Raw genomic sequence first — 20,033 nt, 5'->3', positions numbered from 1 at the left:
TTAATGCATTTAGTAATAATTATAGGCGCAGGTTTTTATGTGGGGGTTGTTAATTCAGTAGAGTTTTTGTTAGAAATCACCTCCCCCCCTCCCCCCACCACACGCGCCTGGAGACTGCAGAGGTGTAGGCGTAGCATTTTGCAATATTCGCAACATTTTTGTGTTTAGCATGTAATGTAATCAAAAAATTCAAAATTTTAGCCAGATGAATATGTCAAAGGTTACTTTTGTTTGAATTTTAACGATTCAGTATTTTCTGAAATTAATCGTTATTTTTTTATGAGAAGGAACATGGTTTTAAATCAATTCTCGCAAACTTGTTTTGTGTTTAGTTACCAATTGTTTACTCATTTGTATTTGAAACAATTGCATCAATTTTCAAAACTGGGTCGACTTTAAAGTGTTGCTCTGACCTTTGATTTTACCTGACTAACTCACAAATACTTTTTGTAGCCCTAGACACATACATTTTAGAGCAATTCTATAAAAAACATTCACAAGTGTGTCTAAATTAAATGCTTTTCATCCACTTATATATGGCAAAATGTAACAATATGGTCAGTCGACTTAAAATCTTGAGATAAAATACAGCTAAAGTATTCTGCAAGCACCCAGTTTAGGGAGTTTAGGGAGTTTAAGCAGTTTAGGGAGTTTAGGGGGGCTGAAGTTGAAGATGTGCATGATTTACAGTGAAAACCAGAAAGATCTGGAATAGAAATACTACCTTAAGTCCTAAGTCATGACTTTGAATATTCCAATGAACATGAGCCAGACATAGCAATTGTGCAATGTATACAAACCCGATTCCCTTAATAAATGCTCTAATAACAGTTCAACTCTAGCTTTCCTCAAAGCAGAACCTAGGTCTTTGCAGAGACGCTTCTAACATTAACTAGGAGTACTGCAGGGCGACAGAGAAAAATATCAAATCCAAGTAAACGTACAAACATAAGAAACTTAAGGTTTGATGAGACATTGATGAGGAAAACAGATAATCAACAAGGAATGCCTGCATTCATCTGTCAACGCTGTATTACCCTGGAGAACAGAGGTTTTTTACCTCTCTGGGTCTAGGCTTGCTATGAAAAAGCTCGACTTAGAAACAGGTCTGGTGAGTCAGTTTTTAAGTTAAACCTACAACCCATGGGAAACATACAAATATTCATCAACCACAGAGCTTACTAATGTGGAGAAGCATCAAGTACAAGTATCATTTACAAGTACTGCCCAAAATGTTATTAAATCTCAGTTTCAAGACTCCAACTGTTGATAATCTACTCCTAGCCAAAACTCCTTTTATCACTGCATTTGTCATTATTTTTAAGTGAAAATTCTAACATTGGGTCCTTCAAATTTTCTATATTCCACGTTTGGTGGAGTGTTCTTTTTTCTTTCCCCACCCTGCAACAGAGCTAGGAAGCATACACATTAAATGATTATTGTGTATAGATCTACATTTAGCATTATAGTTATCTACATTCAACAATCTACAAACCTGCTGAGATAGCAAATATATAATTCCAGAAAACTTGCAAGGGTTATTATTTCATGATTGTTTATGGGTTCAGTGTCAGCAGTTGAGATATTGAATTTAGAAAGATAAATTTAGCTAAACTTTCTTGTAACAAACCAGAAATATCAGACAAAATTTTAAAAAATGCAGAGATTAGCAGAGTTGTGAACCAATGAATATTTTGAATATATCAAAAATAAATGTTTGGGTGCTGTTTCCCACTTGTCGTTTGAGTCGTTTTCGGAGTCCTTGAATTCCTCTCCCCCCAAGAATCTCAAAGTGGAATACTGTAATACTATTAAAATAATTTTGTACAATTTTGTAATTATCTTTTATAAAAACCTTTTTAAAATAAAAAAATAAAATTGTTAAAAAATGCTCTAATAATAAAGTACTAGTAAAATTATTTGGTTTGTAACAACATCAATTATAACACGTAAGTTTTTGCAATTTAATACAATTCCAAAGTTTTCTGGTCCTCTCTGTATCTTTTCTTTATACAGACATTAAAGTTGGCAGGGAATAAGGTGAAAAGCTCGCCAACCTTCAATTCTTGTTTTACAAAAAAAAATATTATTTTTGCTAAAATGTTTGGCACGAAAAATAAACAATTGAGCAATATTACTGTTTTTGTTCTCTTTTCCCTTTATTCAAATTCTTTGTGAGATTTTGGCATAAGCTCCTGGCGCGCGCATTCTGGATTTAAGCCAGTTAAAGGGGGGAAAGATGTCTACCCCCCCCCCCTTGAATATGCCACAGGTTCAGGTTCCTGCATTGTACTTTCTGTTGAAAGATTGAAAATAAAACTTTATTTGTTGCATTTAAAGATATAATTAACTCGAGGTTGCGTGAGCAAGTTTCTGTGTTTGATCAGGTTACGCAGTACATTGCGTACACTTCTGAAAACGTTTTTATTTTCTGCATTTTCAACACAAATTACTTTTCTTCATCGTCTTAATTTCACCTCAGGAAAGAGTGAAAATATTCAATTTTAAAATTCAATTGTTTAAGACTACAAAATAAATTTTTGTGAACAAACATTTTTATGAAAAATCTTTTAAATCTGTGAAAGCGCAGTTGCAACTAGCACAATTTAGTATCTGAAGCTGCAACTTGTATGAATAAAGTAGGGTTTGGGGAGGTAGGGTAGTAGGGAGAGCTAATGGTAATTGGGTTTCAGTATGAATCGTGGTGGTGAACACTGAGATATACTAGCTATCCCGTTATTTCCGGTAATTTCCTAGTATACGATTTTTGGACCCCCCCAGCCCCCCCCCTCCTATCAATTTTGTACATGGGTCTGACAGGAAGTGTTTCAACTTAACCTAACCCGTGGCCGCAGCGCTCGGCCCTCTAGCCCATCCTAGCCGCAGCGCTCGGCCTAGAAAGTGTGGCCGCAGTGCTCGGCCCCCTAGCCGCAGCGCTCGGCCCAGAANTGATAGGAGGGGGGGGGGGGGTCCAAAAATCGTATACTAGGACAGACCCATTAAGTCCGTCATAGAGAACGATTTTTGGACCCCCCTCCTATCAATTTTGTATATGGCCACTTATTTTTCATATTCAGCAAAAATATTATTATTTATTTCTTATTATTTTAGGTTAGATTGGGTTAAGACACATTCTGGACCGAGCGCTGCGGCTAGGACATGCTTGGGAGCCGAACGCCGCGGCAAGGAGAGGCTAGGGGGCCGGGCGCTGCGGCCACATGATCAATTATATCCATGTGTTATCCATGTACAAAATTGAAAGGAGGGGGGTCCAAAAATCGTTTTCTAGGAAATTTCCAGAATATTAAGGAATATTGATGATTTTGAATGGTGCGAAGGTGGGTCCAAAAAGCGGGGTCCGTCCTAGTATACTAGGAAGTTACCAAAAAGCGATTTGAAGGAAAGAATATGCTATCCAATAGGAAAGTAACGCTGGCTAAGACAATTTTTGATCTAACTGCTGGTTTAAGTGTGAATTTTGTGGGGGTCAGAGTACATTAAGCACATCAATGAGTAATACGATTTTTTTCAGATAATTTAGATTTAAAATGAATCAGAATAAGAATCAATAAAATGAAGGGAGAAGGAGTTGAGAAAACAGAGCAGGGAAGTGTTGAAAAGAAAAAGATGGATTTTAAAGAAGAAAGTCCAAAGAAGCTTGATTCTAAAGGAGAAAGCATGAAGAAGTTAGAAAATAAAGATGGAGAAATCGAGAAAAAGATAAAAGCCAATCAAGGAGAAAGTAATAAGAAGATGGAAGGAGCACAAGGAGAAAGTGAGAGGAAGGTTGAATCCAAGCAAGAAGAAAGCGAGAAGATGGTGGAAGGAAAACAAGGAGAAAGTGAGAGGAAGGTGGATGGAAAACACGTCAAGGACAAATCCAAGAAGATCGAGTGTAAAGATGGAAATGAAAATAAGAAGATGGAGAATAAAGAGGGAAATGAAAATAAGAAAATTGAAACGGATGGAAACGGGAAAAAGTTTGACGATAACGAATCTAAAGATGACAAAAGTAAAGATTCAAAACGAGGAAAGAAACTCAAAAACTCATTTATTTTTTAATTGACTTGGACCAAATACAATTTTAATTAATTAATCATATTTTTGTATTTTGTTGAGTGATATTTAACTTTCGACATGCCCAGAAGAGGGGGGTGGGGAAGGCAAACCGCACCCGTATAGCCTCCATCCCGCAATTTACTCACACACATAGAGTTGCGGCAACGCGCTCGCCCCTAGCGCTTTCTTAGCCGCGCCCCTATATCCTCCGGCAAAATGTCATTAATTTTTAATGCTTATTATAGAGAAATGCAGCGTTAATTTAATATTTTAAAGATGTCATGGTATCTATAATAACCTAAGCATCATATTTTTTTGCTAATATGAGCAAACATTCTCGTTCACTGGGGCAATAGTTGCAAAAATTTTGTTAACATCTGTGATTTATTGGGATTTCTTCCCAAAATGTAATATTTTTACATGTCGGCTGATTACATTGAGTAAATTGCGAGATGAAGGCTATATGGAAACGATAAATTGTCGCAAAGGGGTGACACTTCAGATTATTTACAATTAATTAAAAAAAAATTGAATCTTCAATTTTCTGCTTTTTATGAAACTAGACTTACAGGGCATTCGCATCCATCTTTTATTTTTATTGTTAACATTTTCTCTTTGTATATATTTAAAACAAAAACAAACAAAAAGTGAGCGGATTTTATTAACAAAATTTCGCGGATTTGCATATGTTAATGACAACTTAATTTTGTTGCAGGCAAATTTTTGACATTTTTATCATTCCCTGGGAACATGTGAGGAACCACACAATTTGGGCCCGATCGGTTTATTTGATACAAAATGACAGACAGACAGACAGACGAGCAAAGTATATATATAGATATGATTTATTCATCTGCATTGCTTGAAGAATACCTATATATAGAAGAATTTTACTTTGTTAAATAAAGAAATCTTTAACCGACGCTCTGGATGGGGTAAAAATGACGATGGTTCGTTGGTTTATTATTATTTTTTTTTGTGAAAGGGTGGAACTATCTGCAAGGCCAGATGTATTTATTTTAACCCCCCCCCCCCCCATCCATCCCATCAATTTATTTTTCTATATATATTTCTCTGAATCAGGATGGTCGAAAAGTTCATTTTGCCGGAACCTTTGAAGATTCGGATGCGAAGAAACCTCGCCAAGTCAGGTTAAACAATTGTTTTTAAATGTAGATTTTTATCCTAATTTAAAAAAATAAATAAATGTTTATTGTCAAGAAAGATACACAAGGTAATAGATTTAAGAATTGATGAGAAGTAGTCCCATCAGGTAGAGTTGTGTAGGCGGTTCAAGTTGAAGAGAAGTGAATGAACTAAGTGTAGTTCAACTACGCTACTCATTAAATCTGGTTACAGGAACTCCAAAAGTATACTGCTTCTGGAAGGAAGATAAATGTTGTTTAAATTCTTCCCATAGGGGTTTATATTTTTAAAAACAAACACCGCTTCCCCCCCTTCCCCTGCACTGGAGAGTAAAATGATTTTGTTGCTCTGGAGAAAAATGAAACAGAAAATTCTATTTTCAGGCGGAGGGAGGGGATTGATTTTGCAGAAAATATATAACCCTGATCTTCAGTATTCATACATTCTCATTTATCATTTATTATACTTTTCTTTTTTAATTAATTGTTTATTTTTTGTTCAGAAAAAGACGGTCAGGAGGAACTTTAAGTGGTGACGACGAAAGATCAAATCTTGAAAATGATTTTAGGCTTCCAGAAAGGTTGGTGAAAAATATGATAAAGTGACTAAATTTACGTTTAAGAACATCAGAATCTAATCACTTCGGTAACCTACAAACCTTCATCTTTGCAAAAATTAAGAAGATGTCTTTGTTGTTTCAACTTTAAATTATCAAAATTTGTCTTTTTCCTCGTCATGACGTTCCATTCTAGATGTCGACGAAATTTCAAGTAACTCTTCATTTCTAGAGTGGCATGATTCACAACAGTACCCTGAAAGCATTGCCTTATCAAGTACGAATTAGATAGAAATGTTTACAATTTTGAAAAATGATTATTTTTAATTGTAGTTTACCTCCAAAAGTCACAAAAGGAAAACAATTTAGGAATTATCAGAATACTGGACTTTTCAAGCTAAAATAACAAAGCTAACTTTCACAACTTTGATTAGGTTTCAAGGATACCGTTTTGAATCCGGTATGCTCTCTTCTGATGGAGGGTCCCTTGAAATTACATTTACAGTCCCTTATACAATAAAAATTTTTATAAACAAGGTTTTTAAAGTATCCTTCATTCTACAGGAGTAAGGTCATGCGGGCAGGTGCTCGAAAGCGTAGTTACAGTTTCACTGAGGGTCACATCAAGCACCCGGCCTCGGTCAAGCGGTGGAAGCTGGGCCGAGGTGGCGGAGGCCGAGGGCGGGGTGGCGGAGGTCCTCCGGCTAGTAACGTGCTTCCATCCAAGTTCCTCCTTGGAGGGAATATTCATGATCCATTAAACCTCAATAGTCTTAGTGATGAGAAAGTTGCTAGATTAGGAAAGAACGGAACTAATTTGATAAAATCAGTACATGCAAGTTCTCCAAATTTTTAGTAAGATATTCATGAATCATTTAATTAGAGCTGGGTTTTTTTTTCTGAAATCATTTGATTATAAATTTTTTAGTTTTTTCACAAGATTCTGCAAATTTTTAGTTGAATTTTTTTACAAATCTTTTGATTCTGCAAAATTTAAAAAATTCTGTTTGTTCAAAAGTTAATGCTGTGACACCGGAATCATCTCCTTTGCCTACTCCGAAACACAGGTTAGATCAGGGGTGTGTTTACTGTATATTAAATAATTTCTTTAAAAATCACCCCCCCCCCCTCCCCACAGAAGGTAGATTTGTTTGATCGGAGCGTCAATTTTTTAGGATTTTAATCGCTGAATTGGGAAAAATAAATAAATTTTCTATAAAAAGTATCAAAAAGAATGGATAAAGGAGAGGGGGGGGGGGGGGTATAAAACGTATTACTCTCCGGGAATTTTAAACAGTGTATCAACATAACTTAGCATTGTCGTTGGAGGCTGATTTTTTGCATGCGAAATTAAAATTATGTCTTATTACATGGATTATTTGGGTTTGAACGGATCTGAGAAATAGTGCTTTTTGTCAAAAATACGACTTAATGTCCTTTATGTCCAATTTTTCATTTTTCCCCAAGATCTTCAAAAATCACATCAATCCCTCAACCTTTTTATATTTTAAATAAGGACAAAACTTGATATTCTAGGGTGAACTAGTTGAACCAGGTATAACTAATTCAACTAGCTCTTAAGCTGAACAGAACTTATTAAATATTTATTTATCTTTTATTGGTGTTCAAAGAAGTGGTGAGTGACAGGTTAAAAATTCGCGGAATTCACTTACTCCCTGCTCACATGAGCTGCTTAAAATTAACTATTTTGAAAATTAAATCACATCCAAGAATTTCAAACCCTGATTTAATAAAACGTATATATCTTGTAGGAAAGTTGAATACAAGATAGAGGTTCTTATCCCACCAAACATATCAGACCCTCTCAACCTCAACGCTACAACAGATGACGCTGATTTCGCCGCTAAACTTATTTCTCCCATGACAAAGAAGAGAAAGGTTCGTCACCGGAAACGGCCGAAAAAACCGCTTCCGGTGCTTGATCTGGCGCAGGTTCCAGGTCCAGTTCCGGCTGATGTTTCAGGGGACGCAGACGTTTCGGAGTTAGAGGAGGAGGATAAAGATCTAGGGACGGAAATATAATTATCAAAGTATTCAGTCCCAATGATATTTCTCAATTTCCTTACTGTTTTCAAAATGATTTTAAATCGTGAATTCAGAGCATACACTTTTTTCTTTCTTTTGAGTTACTACTGCTAGTGAATCTCCATAAGATTAGGAACATATCCGATTCACAAGGGTTTCCTTATAAGCTTTATATAATCAAGCATGCATAATTGAGATTTTCATGATTTTGATTTTAAAACCTAATTCGTTTAAATTGTTGTTTCTCTACAGAAGTGACAATTGCGGATTGCTAACGGTGGAAAATGTCAGAACAGAACAGTTTTCACACTAGAAAAACTAGGATATAAAATAAATAAATCTCAAGTTTATTCCAAGTGTAACAAGATGTTTGAGAATTTAAGGATTTTGATTTTAAAGATATCTTTTGATAGGACTAAAATTGATCTATAAGTTTGAATTCAGAATTACTCTGGCATAGAGGAAGAGCCAAAATATAAGCTAGAACGATTTGTAATATTGTTTCAGTTCTTATCTTTTGCCAGTGTACACTGTACAAAGAGTAAAAAGAGCAAACTTAAGCACTACAGAATCCTATAATTTATATCTGAAATTCTTCTTCAGCCTCTTAAACAAATAAAAAAATTTAACATCAAGTCCTAGGTAGTTAAATGAATATCTAGTTTAAATTGTTTTGGTAAAAGTCATCAGTTTTTCGCCGAATATTATGATAATTAAACGTTTTGAACATAGGAATAAAACGATTAAACGCTGATAAAAAATCAACTAGTAATTCCAGTTCAGCGAAGGGAACTCAAGGTAAAAATAGAAAATATATATTTTCATTATGATTTTAATAATTTTAAAATATTACACTTCGAGGGTTTTAGTTATATTTACTAGGATCTCTTTGTACTTCATAATGAACTTGGAATTTTTATGATATTTTTATACTAACAAAATCAAATTAAGATTTCGCCGATTTTTCAGTTTTTATGTGGGGATTACAAGATTATTCCAATTAGAAATGTTTGTAAGCAAAACTTTTAAATCCTACCTACCCTAGTGTCTTGTTGGGTCTCGAAACAAAATTTGGGCACGATCGGTTCAGCCGATTTGATGTTCATTGAAACCAAACAAACGACAAAGAAAATGTCTATAGATTTAGACAGTGCTTAGGATTCGGATCCGTTGGATCCGCAAGATTTTGGCTTTTGAAAAAAGAGAGATTATAAAAATTTCCTCATTTCTGAATGGTGTATCAAGTTTTAGGATGAAAGTAAGCGAAAAAAATAAACAAAAAATTTGATTTTTTTTTTTGATTCAGTACATCTTAAAGAAATGACCTGGATCCGGATCCATTTTTTTTCAGTGCGGATCCACGATCCAGATCCGCATCAAAATTAAATGGATCCTAAGCACTGGATCTAGATTAATTTACGATGTTTAGGAGAGAAATCTAAAGAAAGTAAAGCAGAGGATAAAAAAGAAGATGGACGAAAGAAGGATGCATTGAGGTTTCAATACGGGAACTATAATCAATACTACGGGTATAGAAACCCAGGACAAGCTCAAGATGCAAGGAATTCAAACAAAACATTATTATTAATTTTGAACCGAGATTATTTTGATTACTATTACTATAATTGCTTGTATTATCTTAATTACTATTTTTATTATTGCATTAATTATTATTTAAGCTGTTCATTAAGATAAAATATTTATTGCTGTTAACTTTTTTCCGAAATTCTTTTCCCGTCTTATTAAAAATTTAGTTTCCTCAGAAATCTAAAGCTAGAATACCACAAGTTTTTATATAAGTTTCAATTGTGTTAAAGAATATCAGGTTTTTTATAGAAAGTTTGTTTTTTTATAAAGTTTTGATTGTGTTAAAGAATTAAATATCTGAAAGAAGAATGGTTCCATGGTAAGCAGGTTCTTGATATTGGATGCAACATAGGTAACAAGAAGCATTTATTTTTTAAATTTTTTCTACCCGATTTCAATGTTGTAGAAGGCGATTTCTATGAAGAATTCATTGTTTATTCCGCATACATTCATTTAAGTTTAAAAGTAAAAAATTCGAAATTCTGACAAGAATACGTATCAAAAATCAAGTTTTGAAAATATATCTGTGCTGAGCTGAAAACTTTTGAATGGTGGATATCAAGATTAATGCTTGATCCACTCTTTTTCTTAATCTCCAGATTAAATATTGCTTATACTCCTCATGAACTTAATCTCCAGATTAATTAACAGATCGGGATTAAAGATATCCCATTCTAAAGTTTTCAGCTCTGAAAACTTTAGAATGGTGGATATCAAGATCATAGTTGATCCTCAATTTTTCTTTATCTCGTGACTAACCCTATCTTGTTTTTCTATCCTAAAAAGTATATTAAACTCATGCAGGCGCGCAACTAGACATTTGGTTAGGGGGGGGGGCTAGGGGGAAATATTCTGCGCGAAGCGCGAAAATTTTTTTGGCCCCCCCCCCTAAACTTTTTTTGGGGGGGGGGGCAAGAAAAATGTGTGTTATACTTAAACAATAAAAAACAAACTTTACCAACCGGATATTCAGTAAGTCAACATATCTGATATGAAATAAAAAAGAAATCTATTCTGGTTCAGGGTGTCCCAAAAAAATGGGAATGCAATGACGAATTCGATATCGTCTTTGTTATGAATTCCCATAATATTATTATGTCTGCTAGAATTTATTTTATGAAAAGGGTAAAACACTGCAAAGATGTGTTTATAATGTCTATATTGAATTCGTCACTGAATTCCCATGTTTATTGGGACACCCTGTATAAATCACAAAAATATTTAATTTACAATTATTACATATATATATATTTATAAATTTTCTTTAGTTATCCATAAATCAAATATGTACATTGTACTCAGAAACTGACAAGAAATGCCTTTCATTAAAAATTCATGTTTTTACATGAAAAATATATTTTTTTTTAATATGACACATCACACAATATTTGCGGTGAACATGTAGGATTAATTTAATAGTTGTACTACAGTATTAAAGCAATATCATTTAATAAGTGGCAGAACTGATAGTGAAAATATCTAAAAAATACTTAATAAACCCCCTTTCCCTTTCCCAGGAAAAAACAGCATAATGAAAAAAACAAAGACTAAGGCACCTTGGAATCTTGTCAACCTGTTCTGATCTACAGCAGTAGTTAGTCTCGGAGACGAAGGGGGTCTGTGTGTGTGTATACTGTATATGGTGTATAATTAAGTGCTATATCGATTGAACTATAAGCTCAATAATCTAAAGTTCAATTATCTTTTTTTTTATTTTACGATAAGAGCTCTTAAATTTGCTCAGGGTCAGGATTCATGAATCGCTAAATTGCAAAACAGGGTGGACTTCGTCACTTCTTAAGGGAGGGGCATGCGCCCCCTTAATCAGGCTAGGGGGGGCCTGGCCCCCCCCCCTTAGCTGCGCGCCTGAACTCATGGCGTATGATGTATCAGAAGTTGGGAAATTTTGAAAACTCGGTTTTTGATTTGTCTATACTTTTCATTTCAATTGGACTAATGTTTGATTGAACCAATGTTCATTTGGACTAACGTTTAAAATAAATTTATTTGAACGTAATGAATTTTTATTTTGTTCCAATGCTCTTGTGTTCAAATGGACTGACTTTGCATTTGAACGTAATTGTTCAATCTGATATTAGTCCAATTGATATAGCATTGCATCCGTAATTGCTATAAAACGTAACTTTAATACATACAGTAAGGATATAAAAAATGAAGGATTAAGAAAAAAAAATCAAAATGTACATTGGATACTCAGATTAGTGATCGGGATTAAGGATATCCATTCTTAAGTTTTCAGTTCTGATGATTTTGATGCTGCTGGGTCTAAGGCACGGCCCGTTTATGTGTATTCTTCTATCTACCGATCTATACTATTCTGGGCTAGTTTACATGTACCTTTATCGGTGGGCTACGCAGCTGTTATATCTCAGTGGACCCTAGATATTTTTAGGAAATTTCTAAAACCTCTGCATAGCAAATTTTAGGTTTTACTATAACAAATTTTTATTCTGGCTATTGTTCATTCTATAAAAATAATTTGTACTTTTAAAAGAGTTTGAAGTGAAGTTCAGGGTCCAAATTAGAGAAGAACTTTGGTAGATAGTGGGCCCTGAAGTTCTGCCGTTTTTGTACCTGAAGAATTGACCAAGATATTGAGAATTTTGTTTAAAATTCAAAATATTAAATATCAGCAAGGTTGTTTAAATCTGTAGTATCTCCAACAATTTTAATAATACAAAGAAGGAGGCTAAATCTTATCAAGTTTTAAAGACTTACAATGTTTTTCTATAAGACATAAGACATCTATTAACTTTACGAAAACCAAAGACAAATTGTAAGTTCCAGGGTCCAATGTCTAACGTACTGCATAACACCCCAGCGAAAAAATTACATCAAACCTTGACTACGATATATCCATCTTTGATCTTTTTCAGGTCACGTGACTATAACAATAGGGAAGAAGTTCTCCCCCTGTGGTATTCTAGGAATAGGTAATTGTACTCAGAGGGAAGTGAACACTTGCCACAAGTTCCAATTTTCTGAACTATTATCTAATCAATCAACGTTAATAATATCTATGGTTTACACCATCAGGTTGCACAAATTTAGATATTTAATAGAGCTCAAGCAAGTGTTCAGTTTCTTTACCAGAAGTAGGGGAGGGGGGGAAGGGGATTTCCTGAAAGAAAAAAAACCTTATCTCAACTGTAAGGAAAAAGTATGGTGACAATTCTTCAGGAATTACAAGTCCTACATTTCCAAACAGAGAACTACATAAATAAGGGAGAGGTGTTTGAATTATTGCCCCCCCCCCCTTAAATCTGTATTAAAGTATTTTTACGAATTTTGTGAATACATGAAAATAGTACTATAAACTTATAATTTTTAATCCAACTAGATTCATTCAAAAGTTTAACCGTTTTCTCAAAGACAATGAAATTTCTTAAACTTGATATTTGATAATTTAGATATTGACAAGAAATTAATAAACGTGGCAAAGAAGAACATTCGACATTACATGGATACTAGGTAAATAGATCTGAAATAAATTTTGTGGTAAAACATATTATATAATTATGTATTTTCTGCTCTCATCTTCATTTTATTTTGATGTGAAGTTTGTCAGAGAAAAAGTATAAATTTTTTAAACAGTTAATTTTTATATTGTATTATGTTTTTTTTAGACCAGACAAGAACACACGCTATCCTAGGTTCGGATTCCTAGCCATAGTTAAATTCAATTAGAACAAATATTAAATACGTTCAAGGTTTAGTTTTGTTTTGATTAATTAACCCGTTGGTATTAATCCTGACTGTATGGGTTCGGTTTAGTACTGTAAAGGTTCGGTTTAGTACTGTATGGGTTCTGTTTGTACTGTATGGGTTCGGTGTATTACTGTAAAGGTTCGGTCTAGTACTGTATGGGTTCGGTTTAGTACTGTATGGGTTCGGTTTAGTACTGTATGGGTTCGGTTTAGTACTGTATGGGTTCGATTTAGTACTGTAAAGGTTCGGTTTAGTACTGTATGGGTTCTGTTTAGTACTGTATGGGTTTGGTTTAGTAATGTATGGGTTCGGTTTAGTACTGTAAAGGTTCGGTCTAGTACTGTATGGGTTCGGTTTAGTAATGTAGGGTTTCGGTTTAGTTCTGTATGGGTTCGGTTTATTACTGTAAAGGTTCGGTCTAGTACTGTATGGGTTCGGTTTAGTACTGTATGGGTTCGGTTTAGTACTGTATGGGTTTGGTTTACTACTGTATTGGTTCGGTTTAGTAATGTATGGGTTCGGTTTAGTTCTGTATGGGATCGGTTTAGTACTGTGAAGGTTCGGTTTAGTAATGTATGGGTTCGGTTTAGTACTGTATAGGTTCGGTCTAGTACTGTATGGGTTCGGTTTAGTAATGTATGGGTTCGGTTTAGTTCTGTATGGGATCGGTTTAGTACTGTGAAGGTTCGGTTTAGTACTGTATGGGTTCGGTTTAGTACTGTGAAGGTTCGGTTTAGTACTGTATGGCTAGGAAACCGCGTAGAATGTTTGGGAAGCAGTTTGGACCAATTAACCCGTTGGGTATTAATCCTGACGGAACAAAGATCAAGGCAATCCATCTTTCTATCTATACATCTATCTATCTATCTTTTCTATTCTAAATTATATTAATTGATTGGTGATGATTGAATAACTCTATGATTGATTGAATAACTCTATGATTGATTGACAATTGAATAACTTCATGATTAATTGATTGGTGGGTGATTGAATAACTCTATGATTAATTGGTTGATTAATTATTGAATAACTATGATGAGATGATTGATTAATGATTGAATAACTATGATTAATTGATTGATTGACGATTGAATAACTTCATGATTAATTGATTGGTTGATTATTGAATTACGCAATGATTAATTAATTGGTTGATGATTGAATAACTCTATGATTAGTTGATTGGTTAATGATTGAATAACTCTATAATTAATTAATTGATCGATTATTGAATAACTCCGTGATAGATTGATTGGTTGATTATTGAATAACGCAATGATCAATTAATTGATTGATGATTGAATAACTCTACGATTAATTAATTGATTACTGATTGAATAACTCCACGATTAATTCTAGGTTATAGGTTAAGGATTGAATAGCTTCATAATTAATTGATTGATGGCTTATCGAATAACTTCATTATTAATTGATTGATAAATGAGTGAATAGCTTCATGATTAGTTGATTGATAAATGATTGAATAGCTTCATGATTAGTTGATTGATTGATGATTGAATAACTTTATGAATGATCGATGATTGAATAACTCTATTATTGATTGATTAATCGCTCCATTAAAAAAAATTAACAAATGATTGAGCAAACGATCGAACAAATGATTGATCCAATGACGGATTTGATTGATGGATTGAACAGGAATTTCCTCACAATGTTGAGTTTATCTCTGGTGACTATGTCCCACAGTCGGAACAACTTTTTGGTAAGCACGGGGGGGGGGCTGCAATTGGAAAAATTTTCCTGAAAAATCCCTATTTTCCATAAATTGCCTTTAAGTTTGAATTATCCTAAGAGGATTGGTTGAGTTCACTGAGTGAACGTGAAAGTATTCAAAGGCAATTTATATGTTGAAATTTTTACTTTTTTATTAAAAAAAATGTTAATCTTCATGATTATATTTTTTCAGAAACCCTTCATCAGTACGATACAATCCTTTGTCTCTCTACAACCAAGGTAAACCGTAATTTATATCACTATTTAAATAACGAAAAATTGTTTTGAAATTGTAGAATAATAAAACTATAAGATAGGGTTAACACTTAATGTTCATTTTTTGTAGTTGATCCATTTTCAAAACCATTATATTGTTGTGTTGTTAAAAATATAGGCTAATAATTAATTATTGTAGTCAAGACATTTCCCTGTTATGTTATTGTATAAATTTTTGTTGTATTTACTCAGTTAGTGAGGAAGTAAACTACACGATATTGTATAATACTTAGCTATTGTCCTAAATACATTTCCATGCAACGTTATTGTATTGTTCTGTTGTAGTAATCATTTCTATAAAAGATGTTGTATAATAATTTTAATTATTTTAGTGGATACATTTAAATTACGGAGATGATGGACTAAAGAGAACTTTCAGGAAAATATATGCTCAATTAAAACAAGGAGGTATACAAAAATTGTAATTCTTGTAATTCTAAGTTTTTTATTTATAATATCTAGGATGTTCGGTAGGACGGAATGATCAATGAAAAGAGATATTTTTTTATTATTATATATATCGATGTGGTTTTTGTATTTTTAACTGTTTCCATGTCGAGAATATCTGTGCGAAAACGTCTACTCTCCAGAAGTCAGAACTTTTGTTTTGCGAATCTCAGGATCAAGTTTTAATCCCTATTTACAGATTAATCTAATTACTTTGCGATATCCCGTGGTGATCATAACCTGGAGGGATTACTTTAACTCAGGGATAAAGCATTGATCAATAAACTTTGAAGTGCCACAGTTTCGATCTTATGACACATTTAATTTAAGAATTCACAATTTCAATCATATAAACTACTCCTTATATTTAATCCTCTAAACCTCCTCGTTACAGGGAAACTGGTTTTAGAAGCTCAGAATTTTTCCAACTACGGGAAAAGAAAGAAATTGTCCGAGGCAATTTTCAACAATTACAAGGTATGAATTCGTCATGATCGATTTGGATCAATTCAAAATTAAAAATTCAATTAGATTTGATGATTTAATTCTTGAAATGGTAAACAAAAATTAATGACTGAAAAAAGATTTTAATATCTTTTATTTGATGCTGAAAAAAAAAGTTTAATGAAAATTTCATAAATGTTCTTTTATTTTTAGGCGATAAAATTCCGTCCAGAGCATTTTCGAGAATTCTTACTCCACGATGTTGGGTTCTCTAAATGTGAGGTGAGAGTTTGATTAAGTTTATTCTCCAAAAACATTAATTTAAATGGTAACAAAATTTCGTGTAATCACATTTAACAAAGTAAACATTTACATTGTAAATTGCAGTGCTTAGGGTCCATTTAATTTTGATGTGGATCCGGATCCTGGATCCGCACTGGAAAAAATGGATCCAAATCCGGATAGTGATCCAGGTCATTTCTTAAAGATTTACTGAATTTTTTTAAAGAAAAATAATTTTTCAAATTTTTTGTTTTATTTTTTTCCGTTGTTTTTGTCCTAAAACTTGATAAACCATTCAGAAATGAGGAAATTTTTAAAATCTCTCTTTTTTCAAAAGTTCAGAATTGGGGTTTAGGAATAAAAAAGTTTTTTTGCAGTTTTTGGTTGATATTTTACCCCTTGGATCCGGATCCGTGGATCCGCATATTTTTCCGGATCCGGATCCAGGAAGCCAAAATCTTGCGGATCCTAAGCACTGAATTGTTACATTTTGAAAATAATGATCAAAAATTTTGGACTTCCCAAACTATTTTTTTTATAAAAATTAAAAGAATTTTATCATTGAAATTTATATTTTAGGTTATAGCCGTTCCTTCCCACTCCAGTAGAGGGTTTCAGAGACCTTTACAAGTATTTACTAAGGTAACAATTCAATGCTACGGAACAAATTAAAAAATTCTCTAGGGACTGCGTTTAATAAATTCGAACTGCCACTGCCGCGCCGGTTCAAATTTTAATCAGCAATCTTTCAATTCATTAAATACGGTTCAAGTTTACCTTTTTAAAATAAATTTATTCAGAGTCTATGTTTTGTTAAAGACTGTTATTGCGCCCTCTTGGCAACAGAGAATGTTGATTGTTGATAAATGTTGCTTTTGATATAAGGGATACGTAGGATATAGAGCAGGGCCGTAATTGCGGCCCTGCTGTAGAGTTACTATCGATAGTAGGTAGATAGGTAGCCTGACCAGGGTCATATTCTCCCTTTTACGAACAAAACAGACCCCCTTTCATCACATAATCTCTGGGGGTGCTGACTATGGAAGTGCTGACCAGTTGGGCCAATCGTTTTTCTCTAAAGTTACTTAGAATGCAAATTTTAGTCTATTTGTTAACTAAATATATATTTATAGATGGGTGTGAGTGGGAATATATCCGAGAGTACAACTCCGTGTTCATTTGGAATATCCCCGCACTCCTACAACCCCGCCTTCACTCCATTCTACGGGAAATATACTCCAGGCAGTGGATATACACCAAGGTAATAGTTACCCCTCCCCCCTCCAACCATCCCCCCTTCCAGTTAACCCGATAGTTTAGATAAAGAGACTAAGATATACTAGCTCTGAGGGGGGGGGGATTATCGATGAATCCTTATCTAAGAAATCTCAAGATTTTAACAAAAATTTAGGAAATAAAACATTTTTTTAGTTTTTTGCAAAAAGTTGTTATTTTAACACACGTTTTTATGGTTTAAGGTTTTGATATTTTAAGGGTATTTTCTTTGTTAAAAATATTATTCCTGGTCAAAAATGCGTTTTCTCTCAATAATAAGATTACTAATAAGATTTTTCTTGGCTCTGAATTTGGAAAAAAATGAATTTTTGAGTTCAGATATTCAAAGATTAAAAAGAACTTGCCAGTTGAAGTCAACATTTTTATTTTATTTTCCAAAAAACTCCCCCCTAAAAATACGACCATTGCCGTCGGTTTATTTTACAGTTAGAAAGAACATTTTACAATAGAACTAATTCTAGACGAAAACTTGTGTAATTTATAGAAACAGTCAGGCAAGTCATGACGGAGAGGGGAATAAGTCTCCTAGTGGATCATCTAGACCTCCCTCTACATCAGGTTAATAATAATACTTCTTTTGTGCGTTACCAAGGTGTGTTGGTATTAGTCCTAACATCTCGTTTGCGTCGTAGAGGTGAAGTATTGGTATATAATATAAACTGTAAATGGAGTTCACTATCCTATACACAACGGTTTAACGTAATTTTTTTAATTGACGCATGGTTTTCAAAAATCATTTATCAATGAAAGAAAGTAATGAAGTGGATATATGGTTCCTCATGTGAATATGTAGCAAATTTTTTTCATATCTTTTCTTGTTTTAGAGTTTCTGTACCCTGGCCCCTCTCATCTCTACAGTGGGCCAACTCCAGGAGGTCAGTCAAGTCAAGTCAAGTCAAGTCAAGTCAAGTCAAGTCAAGTCAAGTCAAGTCAAGTCAAGTCAAGTCAAGTCATTAAAAAAAAATTTATTTTCCAGGATATTCTGCCAATTCTACCCCTAGTGGACTAACACCTGGATATTCAGGTAAAAAATTTATATTCTTAACTTTTCATTATCTTTCTTATTTTCTTAGTTCTGTCTAATTCCTTTGATCCATAACCTACCAGATTCTTATTCAAACTAAAACTGGGATGTACATTGTACATATATGTAACCTCAAAGTGACATTTTTATTTTTGTTACATCTTGAGCTGTCAAAGGGTAACATACGCACACACTGACATTCATAGAAGTTCGACGTTCTGCTTTATATACTATGTACAATATACATACAAGATAATATATATATAGGGAATACCCCCCAAGGAGGTTACTCTGCTAACTCTACCCCTGGGGGTAGAACTCCTCAGTACTCCAGGGGGTATTCTAAACCTCCAGTTTATACAGGTACAGACAGGCCCTCAACCAGGAATATCCAAGGGAAGGGGATGTAAAGATAGGTGTAACGCAAAAGGACCCAGAATAATTTTTTATAGTTTTGTTATTTAAACTAATGGTTTTGGGCTTGAATTTGATGCCATATGAATTTTCTTGTAAAAGCTAGAAAATTTTCACATTTTTTCAAGTAATTTTAGCTTATACTTTGATTGTATTAGATAAAAGGAAATTTGTGGCAAAAAATCACCCCCTGGAATTATTTAAAGGTATTTTTGTAGTTTTTCCGTCATATCCAATTGGATTATGCCACTCAAATTATTCAAAAGGGGAGGGGTGCATATTTGTCGTTGCATCCCCCTTTTAGGAAAAAGGGTGCACCTGTCCCCTGTAACCCTTCCTGGTTACGAGCCTGCGGTACAGAAAACAGAACTTTAGATGATAGTTGGTTAGAACTATGTGGAGATGACCCAAATACTACAAGTTGGGAAGGAATAACTTCGAATCCATATTCCATATATTTCCATATATCTATCCCTTAATCTCTCCATAAAAGTTATTTGAAATATCAGCTTCAAATTAAAACACTTCAATAAATTTGAGGATCTCACTATCCATACTAGTTATGTATCTATTTAACCATCTATCTATAATTCTGTCACGTATAAATCTATCTATCTATGTCAGGACCTTCCTCCGCCTTCTCAACCCCTGGAAACACTCTCTCTAGTCCCCTATATACAGGTTATTCATGCAACCTATAACAGACTACAAGCAACACACAAAGGACTACTAAAAAATTTTAAAGACTACACGTGCACTAAACAAATGTATCTTACATCAGTTTTATAGAAATTATAACCGATTTAAAGATAAATATCGAGTACAGGTTGCTACATAGAACAGATCATATTATACTATCAGAGCAGGACTGTAATCTACAGTGACTACAGGTATCTACATAGGAAAGGTTGCAGTAGACATTAAGGAACATTCAATAGGAAAGGTTGCAGTAGACTATAAGGAACATTCAATAGAAAAGGTTGCAGTAGACTA

At 33.7% G+C, this 20,033-nt stretch overlaps 2 protein-coding genes across 2 annotated transcripts; both read left to right on the top strand.

Moving 5' to 3' along the window:
* Positions 1 to 3,573: 3,573 nt before the first annotated feature.
* On the top strand, positions 3,574 to 4,062 carry LOC111709219 (nuclear polyadenylated RNA-binding protein 3). Its single transcript, XM_023482837.1, has one exon. The coding sequence runs from the start codon at positions 3,574 to 3,576 to the stop codon at positions 4,060 to 4,062; it is 489 nt and encodes a 162-aa protein (XP_023338605.1).
* A 1,078-nt stretch (positions 4,063 to 5,140) lies between these two features.
* LOC111709221 (7SK snRNA methylphosphate capping enzyme) lies at positions 5,141 to 19,756 on the top strand. The gene is made up of 24 exons (XM_023482839.1): positions 5,141 to 5,210; positions 5,708 to 5,785; positions 6,326 to 6,561; positions 6,780 to 6,828; positions 7,534 to 7,790; positions 8,540 to 8,605; positions 9,237 to 9,369; positions 9,682 to 9,746; positions 12,292 to 12,348; positions 12,826 to 12,886; positions 13,042 to 13,068; positions 13,875 to 13,953; positions 14,783 to 14,846; positions 15,051 to 15,097; positions 15,466 to 15,541; positions 15,975 to 16,057; positions 16,238 to 16,306; positions 16,886 to 16,948; positions 17,440 to 17,567; positions 18,087 to 18,160; positions 18,427 to 18,477; positions 18,579 to 18,626; positions 18,894 to 18,989; positions 19,665 to 19,756. The coding sequence occupies exons 3-24, from the start codon at positions 6,336 to 6,338 to the stop codon at positions 19,739 to 19,741; spliced, it is 1,896 nt and encodes a 631-aa protein (XP_023338607.1). The 5' UTR covers positions 5,141 to 5,210; positions 5,708 to 5,785; positions 6,326 to 6,335; the 3' UTR covers positions 19,742 to 19,756.
* The last annotated feature ends 277 nt before the right edge of the window (positions 19,757 to 20,033 follow it).

This window comes from Eurytemora carolleeae, unplaced genomic scaffold, assembly GCF_000591075.1.
Source record: "Eurytemora carolleeae unplaced genomic scaffold, Eaff_2.0 scaffold950, whole genome shotgun sequence".
NCBI classification, from domain to species: Eukaryota; Metazoa; Arthropoda; class Copepoda; order Calanoida; family Temoridae; genus Eurytemora; species Eurytemora carolleeae.
Note: the sequence above shows the minus strand (reverse complement) of the source record. Positions and strands in the feature narration are given on the sequence as shown.